Genomic DNA, 18,211 nt, shown 5'->3' on the forward strand with positions numbered 1-18,211 from the left:
TCTAGGACATTTATTGACCATCCAAATTTACAATGATCTCATTTTCCCCTTTGCTTTGGGTACATCCACATCAAAAAATCTGCAGTTGAAAGGCGTTCGCTGCACAAAGCTGACTTTCGCCATTCTTTGTAAGCCGTCATGCCACCTGATTCTTGGAAGATAAGGACTGCCTCCAAAGGGAGCCTAGCCGCTCGACCCCGCCTCCTTGAAAACCTAAGCTGGGTTCTGGCGCTTCAACCTGCCACTCCGTGTCTCGGCCTCGCATGCGTTGCACAGGAGCGGAGAGGCGGAGGGGAGGTTGGTCACGAGGATGTTACAGTACCTTCATGTCTCATTTTCCTAACAACACGCAAAAATAAGGAGGTCTGTGAATGCGAATCCGCCCAGCTGAACGGCACTCGCAGCTCCGTGTTTTGCTTGCTTGATTACTTACTTACCCTTCACCTCCACCTTCACCTTCACCTTCAAGCGCGGAGACACGGGCCGGCCGATAACACGACGCCTCTTGCGTCATCAAACTTCAGAGTTGCGAGAACAATCCGGGAAATGCCTCGCGGTGCCCGTGTTGCCTCAGGCTTCAATTCTCAATTTAGCCAGACACCCCAGATTCCAGACCGCCCAGACCGCCCAGACCGATATTCACTTATCGATGGATTCACACACTCAGATTGATCAATTGATCCGGAATTTCTTTTCATTTATATCATCCAAATCTATGTCTTGTCAGGTGTATACAGCCGTACACATCAGTAACTGTCTTTCCTGCAACATGCAAGCATGCCTCAATCGCGGCCATGGGTTTCCAACGCCCAAGATGCTTCATTTCATTTCCATCAATCAAAAATTCCTCGTAAGATAAAACATAAACCGTAAACCATAAAGCCATGATCTTCGTGATGAAATCGATCATATCGTTCGTACAATGCCCTGGCACAATCATAAGGGAGTCGTTAGGTGACTGTTCGCATCGCTATGCCCATCATAATGAGAAACCAAAATCCACGTAAAATGCCCTCGCTGTTGGCGTTCCTTCTGATGTTTGGAGAATAAATGAAAGTTTTTGAGGTTCCAGACTACAAAGGGGAGAAGAATAGAGGAAATGGCCTATCGAGGCCCTCCATCAGCAGCATCACTGCATCTGTACAGTCGAATATGCGAAGTGGGTATATAGAAGGGTATTTTGGGAAAAAGAATCTAGTTGGCGCGGATGACTAGCTTCGACAGGAACTTGTTGGACAAGGAGTCGAAGTCTCTTCGGTCAAACCTGGCATCAGGTCGGGTCTTGAGGTAGGATTCTGTGGAAACATGTCAGAAGAGCATAACTGAGGTGGCGGAAGGAACATACCATGCTTGATCACATGATCCTTCATTTCTGTCATGGCATCACAGACCGCGACGTTGTTGTTGAGGAGCTGCCCGTGCCGTCTTGTATCCCATTCGGTGAAGGAAGGAAGCTTCTGGGAGATGGCGTGGAAGAGACCGACAATGACACCCACTGGAGTAGTTTCCATGTCACTGCAGAACTTGTTAACCGCAGCTTGATCAGGCACACGGTAGTGGCAGTCGAATTGCATCTCTTCCCAGACAGCAAGGAGGATGGAGGCAAGCATGAAGATAGTTGGCCAGTTCTTGAGGCGATCACCGCTGTACACGCTGGAGTAGAGTGAGGACAACTCCTCGAGGATCTCCTTCTGCAGCTCGCGCCACATGTCGGCCAGTGCACACTTGATCTGAAAGTTGATCATCACCGGTGCGATAATTTTGCCGTTGTACCTGGAGTCTTCATCCTCAATCATGCCATCCATAGGATGCTCGTCACCCCTTTGTTCGACCATGGTGACGTGAAGGGTCAAGTTGTAGGCGAGGACAAGCTTCAAGGCTTTGCGAATGACGGGTACCTTCTCCTTGGTGTAGTAGCGGTGAGCAGTCTTCAAGATCTCGGTGATGAAAGGAGTGCCTTCAAAATAATCATCGATGAATTCCTCGAACGGCCCGTCAAGATGTTTGTCGAGATACTCGGACAAGGCTTCCGTAGAAACTCCCTCTGACCCAGCCGACATCTTTTCTGTTCGGACGTCAAACTCAAGGGGCTCGTCGTGCTCAGACTCAACCCAATCAATAGAGAAGCAACTGTCGTCACTAACGTATACTTCCCGGGCCATGATGGGAAGGGCAAATCCATAGCCATGGGTGATCCAAATGAGCTCCTCTTTCTGAGCAAAGCCCTTGATGTTGTACACAGATACCCCACGACCCACGTGACGCTCGTAGTCTGCACGCCAGTCCTTCATGAAATAGCTGATATCCTTGATGTCGATGCGCGTACATGGAACTTGCCACAGTCTGGCATGAGACGGCTGACAACCGGCACAAGGCTCTCCCTTGTCACAAGTCTTCTTGAGGAACTTGCATCGAAGACATGCTCGCAACTTTCTGATCTCACTTGCTTGTTTCCGTTGCTCAGGTAATAATGGTCCACGTCGACGACCAACCCGCTTCTCGGTATCCTTCTTTCCGTTCGACGTGCGACGGATGACAGCCTTGGTTGCCTTTGCAGTTGGGCTCTTCCGTGGTGCCGAGTTCCTTCGGGCTGGTGGTGATGAAGTTGAGGAAGGGGTAGTTCGACTCGACGACGGCGACATCTTGATGGGTACAGGGGCTACGGCTGCGGCGGGGCTGACAGTCTCATGGGAGTGATGATGAGACTCTCCATGGAAGCAATTTCGATGTCCAACAGGATCCAGATAGTTATCAGACTCGGGAGAGTATGGAGAATAAGGATACGAGATATCTTCGAAGCTGCCAAAGGACTCCATGGTGTGGCCAGTCCCGTCCGATTGTGACGAGTCCGAGTGGGTTCGAAGATGAAGAGTCTGGCCCGGGTTGAAGATTGCTGCATTGTGTGCTTGCTGATAAGCCTCGAAGTTGGGGAAGTGGTCAACCGTGTTCCATCCGTGGTCACTACTTGAGCTTGGGAGCGACAGAACTTCCAAATACGTCCCAGTGGGCGAGTTGCTTCCAAGGCTTTGGCGACCCACACCCGGGAGCCCATCGTGCCCCGTGAAGTTCATGGCATTCTCAATCTCCTGCCAGTTTGCCCACATCGCTGCTTGGGCCTGTGCCTCCACCGTCGGTGCCAATCCATTGAACGGGGTCTCCATCTGAAGTCCAGCCTCGAAATTTGCCTGTGTCGTGGGCATAGTGTAGTCTAACGGTGATGTCTGAAATGTGGTTCCAAAAGCATTGAACTGTGCCCCCATTAACGAGTTGTCTTGAATGTACTGCGGCAGTTGTTGTGGCTGTTGTTGCATCGGCCAGTCTGTCAACAGGGTCGGGGAGTTATTATGCCCAGCCTGAGGAAATTGCTGATGTGTGTTTTGGCCTGGGGAAGTCTCCCGCCTCTGGTCAGCGGCTCCTGAGGCCATATCGAGAGGCATAGGCCAACTCGCGCGAGCCGCCATGTTCGTGGTAAATGGGTAACGCGGATCTCGGTGATCGAAGTTTAGGTCCAGCAGACCCTCTGGGGAGAACTCAAGATTCGAGGTCATTGTCGCAAACGTTTGGTGGCAGGAATGGTCAATAGTATTGTAAGGAGGAGGAACGGTGACACCGCTCTTTGAGGAAGAGAAGACCTCACGATGGAAGTCGGTGAGAGGCCTGAGGGTTGAGATGGCGGGCTCGCACGACCAGCGGATCCACATAAGAAGCGGTGAGCGAGAGCCGGAAAAATAGCCGGGCTTGTCACGCCTACCCAGACCATCCCCGTCGCGGCGAATCAGGTGCGACAATTCAACTGCACGAGCGATGCTCACTGCATGGGGGGCGACCGGGGGCAGCCGGGGGCGACTGCGAGACAACCGTCATGTGCCCAATAGTCGTGCCCACGCGGTCCCCGCCAGCCCCCCGCCAGGCCCCAGCCATGCTGCTTCTGGCGGAGGGGATGACGAGCCCTGCTACAGTAGCACCTGTATCAGCGCCGTGAACAGCCTAGCGACGGAGTGAGAGGCCTGGAGGCGCTCAACGCGCCCGCTGAAGGCCCTGGAAAAACACGGCTCCCGCCCACTGAAGGTCCGGCAACCCCCCTTGCGGCATCCCATCTCTGCAGACCCTCGCACGCTGAGCGCCGGAGTGTTGCGATCTGCACCATTTGCAGCATCTGCTGGAGGCGACTGGCACTTTGCCGAACGTGCCATGGGCTGCTGGGCATCTCGACGGACGGTTTGCAGGTGGGGAGGTGTTTACATAAAGGCTGGTTGGCTGGGCCATATTTTCACCGTTTTTTCAAAGGTCGTCGTTCATGGTCCATCCCTGAGTCCGCCAATCCAAACTCTGATCTTTTTCCAGCTCTTCTCCGTTTGCGTTTGCTCGCGCACGTCTCTCCTGATGGCCCCGTTGGCCGAGATCATCACGAAGCGAGGACCCAGATCGAGCATTAGAAGATCCCCTATCTTGGTGCAGTATCTGAGTTTCGTGCTCGTTGGTGGCAGGGACGAGGCCTTTTCTATACTGCACGACTTGTCGAAGGCGGCCAAGAGAGACGCTATCAGCGGAGCTGCTCCTCCTGGCGCCGTGGCCATCAACGCCATCGTGGAGACATTGAAGAAACGCCCCGCCATCTAGATCCTCTCCTCCAACTCTCTTCGCGCCCATCAAATGATTCCTGAAGACAACAGGACCACATCAACAGCTAATCCACGCCGGCTCATGTAGTCAGGTACAACAAGTGTATCTGTCATGAGTCGGTCGTGTGAATGCAATAATCGCGAGTCGGTTCGCTGCCCCTCTGCTTCTCCGGACTCTCGTTTCATTTCAAAAGCATCCAATTTCTCCCCCGTGGCTTCGCCGATATCCTCTCCTCCTGATCGACGCGACGAGCCGGACTCCAGTGCAACTCGCCACTCTCGCCCACTCTCACGCCCAGTTGGGTGATGTTCTCCAGCCGGATCTATTAACGAGCTGCATGTCAATATTCATGCAGTCCTGGTGTAAAATGGCCACCCGCAGCGGCTTGAGATATACGAATTGTTTCCATTGGACGAGTCCGTCAATGTGCTGCAATCAGCGCATACCGGCAGATTCCTCGCATGAGACGGGCTCAGCTCGCAGCCCGGACTGAAACTTTCATATCGAGGCTATGAATCCTGAATCTGTGTGACGTTCTTGCTGACTGCCATACGTCCTGGCCCGGGTATGATCTCTAACGGCTGAAAGCTTTGCTTGCTCTGAAGCCCGCTGCTTATCGACCTCGGAAACGATAAGAAATCCCTTGGTGGGGTCGTTGACCTGGGCCTGGCTGGCAATCGCGGCTGCGGCGGATGCAGCAGCTTGGTGTATTCGCAATGTAATTCGAAACGTGCGCCCGTCGGGAGAAGATGTACAGAATCTCTTGTGCATGGTGTTTCTAATCGGTCGAGGCTTTGGGGACGATTTTTGGCGGATGGGAAGAAGCAAGGTTAAACGTTGTGAACCCCTCCTTTCGTGCCCCAGCCCCTCTTTGCCACGAGCTCCTTAAGCGAGAAATGGCTTTGCCACACGAGCCACAACGTCCTCGTAACGTGACATGATCCTGAAAGAATTTGCAACAGTAATGTGAAGCAGGCTGCCAGCGAATCAATGTCATCGCTGGCGAAAAGAGCCGCACATGCAATTTCTCATCAAGGGACAGAAGCACCGCCATAGGGTTGTCTTCAAAAGGCGAGCAATGACGGGCTCAGATCCCTCGTCTTCAGCCTCAAGATCTGTGGAAGAATCACTTCACGGTGACACGCAGTATCGGCAGCCTTATCTTGCAGGACCCTCTTCCGTAGGTGGAGAGGAGGCTGTGGAGTTCGTCCTCAGCTCTCCAAGACTTGCTACCATGTCAACAAAAACAGCTCGTGCAAGCATGGTTCCCGACCTCTTCACATCTCTGCCGTACATCCGGGACTTACTCAACACGCAATCATCACAGATTCAGGAAGAAACGATTCAAGAATGCCTCCCTTTTCTATCTGGGTTGGAACCAGGAGCTATATACAATGACTATGGAGTTCCACATTTGGAGAGGAAACGCCACATTCAGTTCTTACATAAGAGCTTGAAAAAGCTACCTGCTCCCTATGTTGCTGCTGATGCAAGCAGACCGTGGATGTTCTACTGGGCACTGGCTGGCCTTTCTGCGCTCGGAGAAGATGTTTCCCAATATCGGGAACCCCTCATCTCTACTGTCCGACCCATACAAAATGCAACCGGAGGATTTGGCGGAGGTAATGGTCAGATGTCGCATCTTGCACCAACATACGCTATTGTGCTGGCGTTGGCCATCGTCGGAGGGAAAGAAGCCCTGGATATCATCGACCGAAGAGCAATGTGGAAGTGGCTTGGTGCATTGAAACAGCTGGATGGTGGCTTCCAGGTGTCTGTCGGAGGTGAAGAAGACATCAGGTATGAGCTCAGAATACTTGGCATCTCTCATGCGGACACTTACCAGACTATAGAGGTGCGTATTGTGCTGCAGTAATTATCACCCTTCTCGACCTACCCCTGGAACTTCCGCGTGACTCCCCAGCTTGGTCAGGTGAAGGCGCAATTCTCTTGACGGGTTTGGCTGAGTGGGTTAGGAGATGTAGGTGGCCACTCTATGAAGGATGAAATTTTGTCCTAATTTCCTTAGGTCAAACTTTTGAAGGTGGCTTCTCTGGACTTCCAGATGTTGAGGCTCATGGAGCTTATGCTTTCTGCGCTTTGGCATGCCTATGCATACTGGGTGATCCACATGTAATGATTCCCAAGTAAGTTTTCTTAAGCACTAATTTAATTATGTGACTGCTAATATCTTTCACAAAGATATATCGACGTACCCCGCCTCATGTCTTGGCTCTCGGCCCGACAATACGCACCAGAAGGGGGCTTTTCTGGCCGTACAAATAAACTAGTAGATGGCTGCTACAGTCACTGGGTGGGCAGTTGTTGGCCTCTATTAGAAGCTTGCCTTGACGGGCCCTTTCGCAGCTTTGCGGGAGGACCTCGACCGGCAGCTACAAAGTCTCTTGGAAGTCTCTACAGTCGGGAGGGTCTAATCAGATACATCCTTTGTTGCTGCCAGGATCGGACAAGGCGAGGAGGACTAAGAGATAAGCCGAGTCAGTGCGTATATACCTCATGTTCTGATCTTTGGTCTAAGTATTAACAGAGAACAAGCTCATCTGATTCTTACCATACATGCTATGTTCTCGCGGGTCTCAGCTCTGCACAGCACAAATGGCACTTCAACACCACAGAAACGAAAACTGAGACAAGCGGGAATCTGGCCTCTCCTTATCAATGGACCTGCGAGCCTTTTGTTGGAGAAGAACAGATATATAACGAGGGAGACCGAGTGGGAACACTCCACCCGGTATTTGTGATACCTGAAGGTGCCGCTGAAGAGACACGCGCGTACTTCGCATCCAAGGGGGGCTTTTAGCGTTGACCGAGGGTGAGCACGCTCCTACACTGTCGACACAACATGATGTATGGTTTTGGCGTTGCAGTATCGGAATTGCGGGGAGTTGGAGTCGAGATGTTGGTGAAGGCATTGTCGGATTGGAGCAAAAAGGATGCATGTTTCGACGGTGTGACCGACGCTGGAGGATGATCCCAACCCTCCTTTAGATCAGAAAGCAGTAAATGAGTGCATTGATAAGGTTTTAGGTGTGCTGTGTAACGGTGATCGAACACCCTGAACACCCATGGCAGCCCAAACTCTTATCCGCTTGAAATGCCACCAGGCGGCACAGCCCTACCAGAGGACGATTGTAGTTTCTCCGGTGCGGAGGTTTATGATTGGTGATTGCAAAGTGGTTGTGCTGCTAAAGGCAAAGAAGGTCTGTCGAGGAGGTACTGGCTCGATCGATAGTGCAAGGATTGGGTTGGTACATCGAAACGTGACTACCTTCAGACATAACTCGAGGGCAAGAGCTTAATCCAACAATAAGGGGGGACACGTGATCACCTCGCGTTGCCTACACACGAAGGCACGACAGCTCGACTTTGCATACCACGCAGTGGTTTGTGGTTCGCATTCATGGTTCGCATTCTGAAATTCAAATCATGCTCAGAGAGCACGGACAGCACAGCGGCCGCGCACCACCTCGTTCATCTGCAAATCATCCTCCAAAAATGCCTGACGTCAATTGGATGCAGCATACTCGTACAACATCAGCGCAACTCGGTGTCCGCAAGACAGACGGCGAGGTATGCAGCAATCCCAAGAAGTAACTTCGGTTGTTCTGAGACATGATCGTGACTCCAGAACCAAGTGCTGGGACTTCGTGCTTTTCTGCAGTTCAGCGTGTCGTTCCAGCCTAGTTGCTGCATGCACCTCCGCTACTGCAGAGCATCTACGTCTCTGCGAATGGGAGACCCCTGCCCGATGCCAGCGATCCGGAGACGCCCAAAGAACGGCCTTCCTGAGATGCCTCTTCTGGCGATAGGACAATGCATCTCCAACGAGGGATTGCAGCGAAGCCGAACTGGCCCGAACGGCCTTGCTCGGCTGTCAATTCTGGGGTCATCGGAAACAACAGCATTCAGGTCAGGTACATACATGGTGGTCGGCGGCTAGGGGCGTCCGAGGAGTCTCAGCGGCCTTGAGTACTTCAGTTGTATTTGCTTTTTCCCATACCATCAACGACATCGCGGGGTCAAACCAAGCAGGCGGTTTTGTCCCCAGAAGCCCTCGCTGTTCCAGCACGTCTGGCATTGTTTAATATACTATGGCGTATACCTCTTTCAATTTGCACGGCATGTGGCCTTACTGCTTAAGACGTCAAGCGCACTGCCAGCTCATCATTGCATACGGCAGGCTAGTCGTCCGCAGGGTTGGTTGCCTCGCGCTTTCTTGCCATTCCCTTCCCTTCCCACAGCGGCGCGCACTGCTCGAGCAGATTGTACAGACGGATCTCTGATGATCAAGCTGGTCGGCGGTCCAGCCACTGTTTATGCATTGAAGGGCTCACCGACTTCGTGTCAAGTTGTACTCCAACCATCCGGCGTCAAACGCGTCGCTCGTCGCGATTCTCCTATGCACAGCAACACCGTTGTAGTGCGGGGCAAAGGTGCCACTTATCTACCCTGGCACTTTAGCCAGTGAAACGGTCCTAAATGTGGCTATTCCGGTCCCTATTCAGCATTGAGGATCGTGTCCCTGGGCTAGCAGTCCTCATTTTCTGACGTTTTCCTTGCATCTAACCATGGTGCCATCGATTTATGTGCATTAGCGGCCAGCCCCGTGGATCTCCGTCGAAACAGCAGCAGCATTTATTTGAGGTTGCGTTCAGATGGGGCCAAGACCTGGTTTGTGCTTTCTGCAAAGGACTGAAAATTTGCCCGAAACCTATGGGCGGGTGTTGAGCCTTTTGCCACCACTGCTGCATCGACAGTTCAGTAGCTGCAGACGGACCTCAGAACGGCGAATTGACACTTCTAGCCCATCAGAGATCATCGCCTAGTATGCGTTCCCATGTTGTGGTGGAGTTGCCTAATCTCTCGAGGTTCATCGACTGGCAACGACCTACGACAACACATCATATGGGTCACACCTAAAGAGCCGCATCATGACTTGCATCTGGTTCAACCCTTCGTCCTATCTCAACAGCGCTTGAAACCCTCCACAGGAGGCCAATCTATAATCCCTGTCCCGCACTAACATGAACTCTGCAATAAATCACACATGTCTCGCCGTTGATGGACGAAAGTCCTGCACAAACCCCCTAGACAACACACACTATCCGTCAGCCCTACTCTTCAACACCACGACGTCGTCCACACATCACTGTATTCACATACACTTCATTGACTGTGTGCATTCTTCCTTGCGCACTGCGGCATTGGGCTCAATTGCATCGACAACGCGACACTTCTTGGGCGTTGTCTGTCAAAAAAACCCTGGTATCGACGGGATTGTTCTACCACACCATCCACGAGTGACGGACTTGTTCCTGAAAAGGATCTGGTCAATTGTGACATCGATACTTCTTGAAACGATACAATGGGTGGCTTCTACATGGCATATCTGGAGAGTACGTTGATCCACTGCTTCGGGAATAAAGTTTTCCAAGCCTCTGGATTGTTTCATCCGAATTTCTCCTTGGGCTTCCTCGTGTCTCCAAGATCCTGCAGGAAAGGAGCTAAAGCCTTCAAGCATGTTTGCTCTCTCCTTTTCGTGCCGCCTAAGTGGCGAATGACTCCGATTGCTAGTCTTGCATCTTGATGCGTGGATGTTCATCGTCGTGTTCTCTTACACCCCCACACTTTCCTATATTTGGAGCCCTGATCTGCACAACAACCCTTCCCGGGACTACCACTGACATGCTGGGCAGGTCTGTGTCGACGTCGAGGTTGGCGTGATCCCCTATACGAGACGTACAGGAGCTCGTCGGGCTACACCTGTTTAGTGCTTGTCAATGGGCGAGAGTACCAAACTGATCTCGCGTACGAATCCGATGGACTGGCTCAGGAGAACGCAGCCATGCGGGCATTCATGGTTTGTAGGAACTTTTCCGTGAATGGAGGTATGCTGGCACGCAATGGCGTTGTTCAGGGACTGCCTGCGAATGAGCACAGTGGCCGACACAGGAGACACCACCGACATGGTGGTCGCAGCCATTCTGTCAATCTCAGCAGTTCCAGTTCCACAACGTCCTCGGAATAGAGGAAGCTGAACTGATACGTCTCCCGAACAGCCAAGAAATAGCTGGCGGAACCACAGGCCTACATCTCGGCCACGAATTCCTGCCTTGCCCGAGAATAACACCCGGACGAGCAGATATATGAGAAACGATTTCGACAAAGACAAAACCCGGCGACGATGCGAAAAAATTTGCTTGACGACTTCACGACTCACCATCCATCCACGATTGACGACAAGATAATGACGAATGACTTTCTTTCTTTCATACACCTCCCAAGACTATGATTGCGGTGTGGGATTTACAGAACCATCCGCTTGGATATCCGAGGCAACTCACCAGACTGTCTTTACGGAGTGGCTTTTTTTCGATTTTGCAACTGCAAAGTCAGGCGTGTTCCAAGGCGGCGGCTTGAAGATTCTCTTTCTCATCAACTTTCTGCATTTAGCAAGCGTGGCGGCAGCGTTGCAGTCGTTTCGATGATATCACGAATCTCTTGTTTATGAAAGGAAGGATTTGGCAAAGCGGATGCTTTTAAATTTGGCATAATGGATGGATGGACTTATGATAAATGACCTGACGAAATAAAAGTACTTTTGAGATACCCATGAAGGTTGTCACTCCACTCCTTAATACCGGGTGTTTTATAGGGGGGAAATCCCGTGAGTGACCCAAGATCCAACGGCGAGTGGGGAAACGGAAGTTGGGTTGACGGGGGCGGGTGTGGCGTGGCCTCCCCGTGAACCCGCACTGCCACTTTTCCTGCGAAGCTCGTGATGGAGTTTACGAGAAATCCAAGAAAAAGCAAGCAGCAACGTAAAACGCACCCCACGAAAGGGAATGAGGGGCTCTAGGCGGTGAACCGCGAATTGAACAGAAAAATGACACATTTGGAAGTTGCACTCACCGTCTTACCCTTCCACTTCCACTTCCACTTCCACCGAAGTGTTCCCCGGAACCACCTGACAATGTCGCGATCTTGCTTGCTGTGGACTCTGGGGGAACATTTGGCAGGCACCTCATTTCCGAATTCCAAGATTCAGATTTGTCGGCCGTTTGCTGTTCATTAATACCCGCAGCTCATACTCGAGAGCTCTCGTTCAATTGATCCAGAACGTGAACACAAACGGAATTACCTCCGTACGCAGCATCGCGCCCCCAAATAGATTTCATTTCGCCCCTGACAGCGCTAGCAACCCCTTTCTGGGCCAGCGCCGATGCTAAACGAGATTTTTTGAACCTCGTCGACCCGTTTTCAGCGCGACAGGTGTCCTTCAAGAAACAGCGAGAACTCGAAACTTTCTACGACCACTTCCCTTTTCCATTCCGACCATCTCTGATCTCGGAGTCCGAATCGCACATTCTGACCCCCCAGCAATCCTAATTTTCCATTCCCTCCTGATTGAGCTATTCAACCTCGAAACACAACATCGTCACAACACAAATCTCTACATTCTTTGAAGATGAAGGGTGAGCCCAGAATACTCTTTCCACGGCCATGGAGCATCTGCTGACATGGTGTATAGCTCTTATTCTTGTCGGTGGCTTCGGCACTAGATTGCGACCCCTCGTGCGTTTTCCCTCCTCCCATCAACATGGAGCCCAAACACTCGCGCGGATACCTTGAGCTTCGACAATGCATTCAGCGACTGATAAACCAATAGACACTCACCCTCCCGAAGCCGTTGGTCGAATTCGGCAACAAGCCCATGATACTACACCAAATTGAAGCGCTAGCGGCTGCTGGAGTCACAGATATCGTTCTGGCTGTTAACTACCGACCTGAGATTATGGAGAAATTTTTGGCAGACGTGAGTTGCACATTCGAATCAATGGGATGGGAAGCTCTGCAAATACTGATTGGTCGTCCACGACAGTATGCCACCAGATTCAACATTAAGATCACCTTCTCGGTCGAAACCGAGCCTCTAGGTACAGCTGGACCCCTTAAACTCGCGGAAGAAATCCTCGGAAAGGATAATACTCCATTCTTTGTCCTAAACTCCGACGTTATCTGCGAATACCCATTTGCGGACCTCGCAGCTTTCCACAAGAAGCACGGTGACGAGGGAACGATCGTTGTCACAAAAGTTGAAGAGCCGTCGAAATACGGTGTGGTCGTCCACAAGCCCAGCCACCACTCGCGGATTGACCGATTCGTCGAGAAGCCCGTCGAATTCGTAGGAAATCGTATCAATGCTGGTATCTACATCCTGAACCCCAGTGTATTGAAGCGAATCGAATTACGCCCTACATCCATTGAGCAAGAAACTTTCCCCGCAATCTGCAAAGATGGACAATTACACTCATTCGATTTGGAAGGATTCTGGATGGATGTCGGACAACCCAAGGATTTTCTATCGGGAACCTGCCTCTATCTCTCCTCTCTCACAAAGAAGGGCTCCAAGCTTCTCACATCCCCCAATACCTCCTATGTACACGGTGGAAACGTCTTGATTGACCCCTCTGCCAAGATTGGCCGGAACTGCAGAATCGGCCCCAATGTTACCATTGGTCCAGATGTGATCGTCGGCGATGGTGTCCGTCTCCAACGATGCGTGCTGTTGGCAGGATCCAAGGTCAAGGACCATGCTTGGGTAAAGAGCACCATCGTCGGCTGGAACTCGACAGTCGGAAAATGGGCTCGATTGGAGAATGTCAGTGTGCTAGGCGACGACGTCACAATCGGAGATGAGATCTATGTCAATGGAGGAAGCATCCTGCCACACAAGAGCATCAAAGTCAACGTCGATGTGCCAGCCATCATAATGTAAGCATAGAGAAGGCTTTTGGAAGGAATTTTGACATCTCGGCTTGGAGAGTGGTGACCTGGGATCTGTGCAACGGGTTGCCAGCCAGTCGTATCTATGTGTGGATTAGCAGCATGGCATTTGCATTCTCTACTCTCTTCTCTTTTTCGTTCCGCGAGGCAGAATAGTTGTCATTGATGGGTTTGCATGCACGGCGTCTTTGGCAAGCTCGCTTCAAATTGGTCTGAAGCGAGCGGATGTGGTGGGCTTTGCACGCATGCATATGGGATTAACAGCGCTGACAAGGACAAAACTCTGGGTCGTTGTTGTTTTGTTGGGTTGGCAGGTGGAATGAAAGACGTTCTTCATGCCTTGCTTTTTTGTTGTAAATGCTTATAATACTAGATAATAATTCCTCATGGATTCGAGACACTTGTTTAGACGATGAAATGAGAGTGAGTTGAGGTAATGGGATGAGAGTGAGTTGAGATGGGATGAGAAAGTGAGAAACTCAGGGGCGAAAGCTGGTTGGTAATGAGAGAGCTATCATTGGATGGAGGCCAGGTTTCGAAATAGAGCCGAACCAAAGCTCCTGAGGGTTTTAAGAACAAGGTAGAGTAACAGTGGCGTTCGAAGGGGGGTGGGGTGTAAGGGTGAGTATGAACCGTATTGATGGGATTTGGAAGGGGAAGTGTCAAACCGGATTTAAGTTGATGATCATTGAATGTGCCTAAAACAATCAGGGACAAAACTCCATGGGAATATTGAAGCGTGATAAATTGACAGACCTGGATGGCATGTGTGACTGAAATTCTCCTAGCGGAGAATATCTCAGTGGCTCGGAGTTTTTAAGAGGAGCGCTTCGAAGATCATCAGGGGCAGTGACATCTTCTAGAAGGCCCTGCAGAAGTACGATTGAGATGTGTTGCTGACGCAAGTTGTACGCGCATATGCCGGTACATCCAATGATCAATCAGTTTTAATACTCACTTTGGATTCTACCGTGAACTGGGGTCCAAATCCAGTGAGTGCAAAAGGTTTCATCAGCTGCACGTGATGTCGATTCAAGCTTCTTTTGTCGTGAGCTTATAGATTTTTTGTTCAAACCTCAATCATGAATGGAGCCAGATTGTACGCATCCTTAATAGCACTTAACTTCTCTTTGTCTGCTTGGAAGTTCTTTTTGGTTGAGTATGGAGCCAAGACCCCTTTCACACGTGATCCCGCTGTCGATATGAAAGTTCCTTCCCGAGTGTTTCTCATTGTCTCTCTTTAACCACTAACAACCCTCGACCCAAACAACCGTCTCGCTCCACGCCATCAGTCAACTATCATCGAACTACAGATGAGGACCGATTGATCTTTGAAGATAGGATTCCCCTGCTTTTGGCCTCCCGATCAGAAGTCGGATCAGCGTCGTCATCTACGGCCATGGTTGACTCTCAACATATCCACTTGTCAGTCCGAGGACCCCGGCGCCCATCCTCACTCTGTCTCGACTCCGAGCTGAGGACTTTGTTGGTTCTTATAGTTTCTTGGCAAGTGACAGTCTATAAGACAATCTGATGTCTCGATAAGATTTCGGCACCTGAAGCGAACCGGTTTCAAGTATTCTGAGCTCGAGTACCGACACACTACGAGACGCGGCGTCTGGGCGTGCCGGGTCTATGCACAAACGAGCGAATAGATTGATGATCGGATAGTCACCAAGAAACAAAAAAGAGAGCTATCAGATCTTGGCAGGCGTCTCAGCCTCCGCTATCTCAGCAATCCGTTTCCTTAAATCGGCACTAGAGCTGCCAAGAGCCGCAACTTTGTTTCTTGTTACGCTGCAGAGCCCGTGATGCTTGCGGAACGCCCCTCTGTGTTCTTTTAACCCGAATTCGGCTGCGGTAGATCCTTTTCCCGATATCTCCAAGGGGTGCTCTGCCAAGGGAGCAAGTGCTCTGGGCGAATGGTTTGTATCGGTGACGAACAGGCAGGGATTCTTATGTCCATTTCAGAACGTCAAGTGTACTTTCTCAAAATGTCACTAGACTCATCCCATTGGGGCTCTGGCGAACTCATGAGGTCTGGGCATTCAGGTCAAGGAACCTCAAACTGCCAGTTGGCTATTCTTGGGAGACACGCGAGTTCTAACGAGCTCTTAATTCTTCACTGCAGTGAGTCTTTTCTCTTCAACAACTTTCAACAGCGTTGTCCATGACAATGGTTGGTTCGGAATACTCATCTCGCTATCTTTGTTGCTCCGCCGAGATATGATCTGCATCCATTGATGAGCGTATAAACCTCTTCCGGTGCCTCTGGCATCGTATCTTCCTTTCCGAGCGAGTCCGTGTTTCTTCTACAACTTTTCTTGTGGCGTCCCTTCAGCGAAGTTTAGACTATCTTTGTACACAGCAGGCCCTGTGATTCCCACTCCTTTTCGCAGTTGGTGGCCTTGTTGATCTTGGTACACTAGCAATCATGTTCTCCATTCCTCGACCTCCTCCTACCTATGATGCCACATCACTCTCGTCGTTGGTCAATCAACCCATGTTCGAGCAACAACGGAGCATGCCCTATCCTCGTCCACTCAATCATCGCCGCCAAACGGCTCCACCTCGACCATCGGGATGGAATAGACAGAGCGTCCTGTTGTTTGCCGACTTCAACAGGTTCGAAAGTCCAAGAGGCAGTCGAGCACAGCGAAGGACTGAACTAGAGGATGATAGCGATTATGGTAGTCCTCCAGACTCACCATCATATGAACAACATTCCTCCTCAACCAGTATATACAGTCTTGAAAAGAAACTTCCAGAGCCTCCATACCATGTGTTCTCTCTCGCAAAGAAAAAGCAGATGGTGTATATTGTGTCTCTTGCAGGGCTCTTCTCACCACTCTCAAGTAACATTTACTTTCCAGCTTTGGGTCAAATCTCGAAGGTCGGTACGCGCGTCCAAGCTTTTGAGTCGTTGCCTAACAAAATATAGGATCTCAACGTGAGCTTGTCGCTAGTCAGTCTAACTATCACTGTATACATGATAGTTCAGGGACTGGCTCCCTCCTTCTGGGGGCCGCTCTCAGACACCAAAGGGCGAAGGATCACGTTCATTGGTAAGTTTAGGGTTCTGAGTCTAATGTGTCAAGTGTTGACATGCCTCCAGGTACTTTCATTGTTTATCTTGCAGCAAATATAGGACTTGCCTTTAGCAACAACTTTGTTACTCTGATGGTTTTCCGTGGCATTCAAGCTGCGGGAAGTGCTGCTACTATTTCAGTTGGTGAGTGTGAGACCTCATAATTATGGAGGTTATTACTGACAGCAGATGTCAGGCGCTGGAGTGATCGGAGACATTACTACTGCCCGTGAGCGCGGTGGACTTATCGGGATATTTGGAGGCAGTAAGTTGACGCATCTCATGTACCGAATTTCTACTAAGCCGTCATTAGTTCGTATGATGGGTCAATCTGTAGGGCCCGTCTTCGGTGGCATTATCTCCAATTACCTTGGTTTCCATGCAATCTTCTGGTTCTTGTTCGGTCTCGGCGCCCTCACGCTGCTCCTAATTCTCCTATTGCTCCCTGAAACTCTCCGAAGCATTGCAGGCAACGGGACGATCAGACTAACATCAATCCATCGACCGCTCATCTACTCCTTCTCGCCACCTCCTGATGAGTTGCTGGATCGAGATAATACACCTATGAAGAACATCACGATCTCCAGCATCGTAGCGCCGCTCAAATTTTTATTGGAAAAAGACGTATTCATTACTCTGTTCTTCGGCTCGATTGTATACACGGTTTGGAGCATGGTCACATCAAGCACAACCGCCCTCTTCCAAGGTCGATTTAATCTCAATGATCTGCAAGTTGGATTGGTCTTCCTGCCGAACGGAGCAGGCTGCGTGGCAGGTTCCTATTTAACTGGGTATCTCATGGACCACGACTACAAGACCGTTGAACGACAATACCGCCAAGCAAAAGGTATCCCAGCCGACACACCCCTGAACAAGAAAGAGCTCGTCGATTTTCCAATCGAGAAATCACGTCTCAGAAATATCTGGTGGATCATCGTGATTTTCGTCCTCACGGTAGCTCTTTATGGCTTCTCCCTCCCACTTAATATCATAACCATCCCGCTGGTCTTGCAATTCTTCATCGCCTACACGGCAACTGCAGTCTTCAGTTTCAACAGTGCTCTCGTCATTGACCTGTACCCTGGAGCTTCGGCGTCAGCCACTGCGGTGAACAATCTGATGCGTTGTTCCGTTGGGGCCGCTGGTGTTGCTGTAGTTCAGCTTGTGATTGACGCGATTGGACCCGGACCGACGTTCGCTTTGTTTGCTGGAATCACGGCAGTTTTGAGCCCATTGTTGGTTGTTGAGTGGTTTTATGGAGAGGGGTGGAGGAAGGAGAGGAAGGAGAGGAAGGAAAGGCTGAGAGCTAAGGAGGAACAGAAGAAGGCTACTGACCTGGAGAAGAAATAGGGTGTTTCTATGTTGATCTGTTGAATACCTTGGATGAAAGGTGCGCAAGTGAGAGGTGAAAAGCCGGTGTGTTTATGTTTTGGGTGATCCTCCTGTGCTGTGCACATGAGGCTCGGCAAGTGAAGAGCGAAATGTGCCGTACAGAGGCGTGTTACAAGTGGCATAAGTGGCTGATGGCTAGGTGAGAGCTTTGCTGTTGACAAGAGTTGAAATCAGAAAGCTGTAGCAGTGGACTAAATTCGCGGCTTGAATGTACCGCAATTCGGTTGAGCATTTGAAAAGTGCCCGTCTGATGTTCGAATTAGCCTTTGTGACAGTGATCAGTAAAATTGACCATGGATG

The 18,211-nt window shown here is 50.7% G+C and overlaps 5 protein-coding genes across 5 annotated transcripts; 4 read left to right on the forward strand and 1 right to left on the reverse strand.

Moving 5' to 3' along the window:
* Nucleotides 1-1,194: 1,194 nt before the first annotated feature.
* K444DRAFT_530810 (uncharacterized protein) lies at nucleotides 1,195-3,701 on the reverse strand (the record flags this gene model as incomplete). Its single annotated transcript, XM_024874924.1, has 2 exons — nucleotides 1,195-1,295; nucleotides 1,346-3,701. 2 exons carry the CDS (start codon nucleotides 3,699-3,701, stop codon nucleotides 1,195-1,197), a joined length of 2,457 nt encoding a protein of 818 aa, XP_024736064.1.
* A 1,940-nt stretch (nucleotides 3,702-5,641) lies between these two features.
* K444DRAFT_530931 (CaaX farnesyltransferas-like protein beta subunit Ram1) lies at nucleotides 5,642-7,444 on the forward strand (the record flags this gene model as incomplete). Its single annotated transcript, XM_024874935.1, has 5 exons — nucleotides 5,642-6,423; nucleotides 6,477-6,604; nucleotides 6,653-6,770; nucleotides 6,826-7,125; nucleotides 7,180-7,444. 5 exons carry the CDS (start codon nucleotides 5,642-5,644, stop codon nucleotides 7,442-7,444), a joined length of 1,593 nt encoding a protein of 530 aa, XP_024736065.1.
* Nucleotides 7,445-10,009: 2,565 nt separating this feature from the next.
* On the forward strand, nucleotides 10,010-10,672 carry K444DRAFT_530864 (uncharacterized protein; the record flags this gene model as incomplete). Its single annotated transcript, XM_024874928.1, has 2 exons — nucleotides 10,010-10,040; nucleotides 10,341-10,672. 2 exons carry the CDS (start codon nucleotides 10,010-10,012, stop codon nucleotides 10,670-10,672), a joined length of 363 nt encoding a protein of 120 aa, XP_024736066.1.
* Nucleotides 10,673-12,011: 1,339 nt separating this feature from the next.
* Nucleotides 12,012-13,515, forward strand: K444DRAFT_426105 (putative mannose-1-phosphate guanyltransferase). Its single transcript, XM_024872738.1, has 3 exons — nucleotides 12,012-12,119; nucleotides 12,176-12,460; nucleotides 12,527-13,515. Exons 2-3 carry the CDS (start codon nucleotides 12,359-12,361, stop codon nucleotides 13,421-13,423), a joined length of 999 nt encoding a protein of 332 aa, XP_024736067.1. The 5' UTR covers nucleotides 12,012-12,119; nucleotides 12,176-12,358; the 3' UTR covers nucleotides 13,424-13,515.
* A 2,350-nt stretch (nucleotides 13,516-15,865) lies between these two features.
* Nucleotides 15,866-18,141, forward strand: K444DRAFT_653334 (MFS general substrate transporter; the record flags this gene model as incomplete). Its single annotated transcript, XM_024885871.1, has 6 exons — nucleotides 15,866-16,056; nucleotides 16,171-16,324; nucleotides 16,373-16,496; nucleotides 16,547-16,663; nucleotides 16,716-16,784; nucleotides 16,833-18,141. The coding sequence occupies 6 exons, from the start codon at nucleotides 15,866-15,868 to the stop codon at nucleotides 17,867-17,869; spliced, it is 1,692 nt and encodes a 563-aa protein (XP_024736068.1). The 3' UTR covers nucleotides 17,870-18,141.
* Nucleotides 18,142-18,211: the final 70 nt, after the last annotated feature.

Source organism: Hyaloscypha bicolor (genome assembly GCF_002865645.1).
Source record: "Hyaloscypha bicolor E unplaced genomic scaffold K444scaffold_87, whole genome shotgun sequence".
Classification (NCBI taxonomy): Eukaryota; Fungi; Ascomycota; class Leotiomycetes; order Helotiales; family Hyaloscyphaceae; genus Hyaloscypha; species Hyaloscypha bicolor.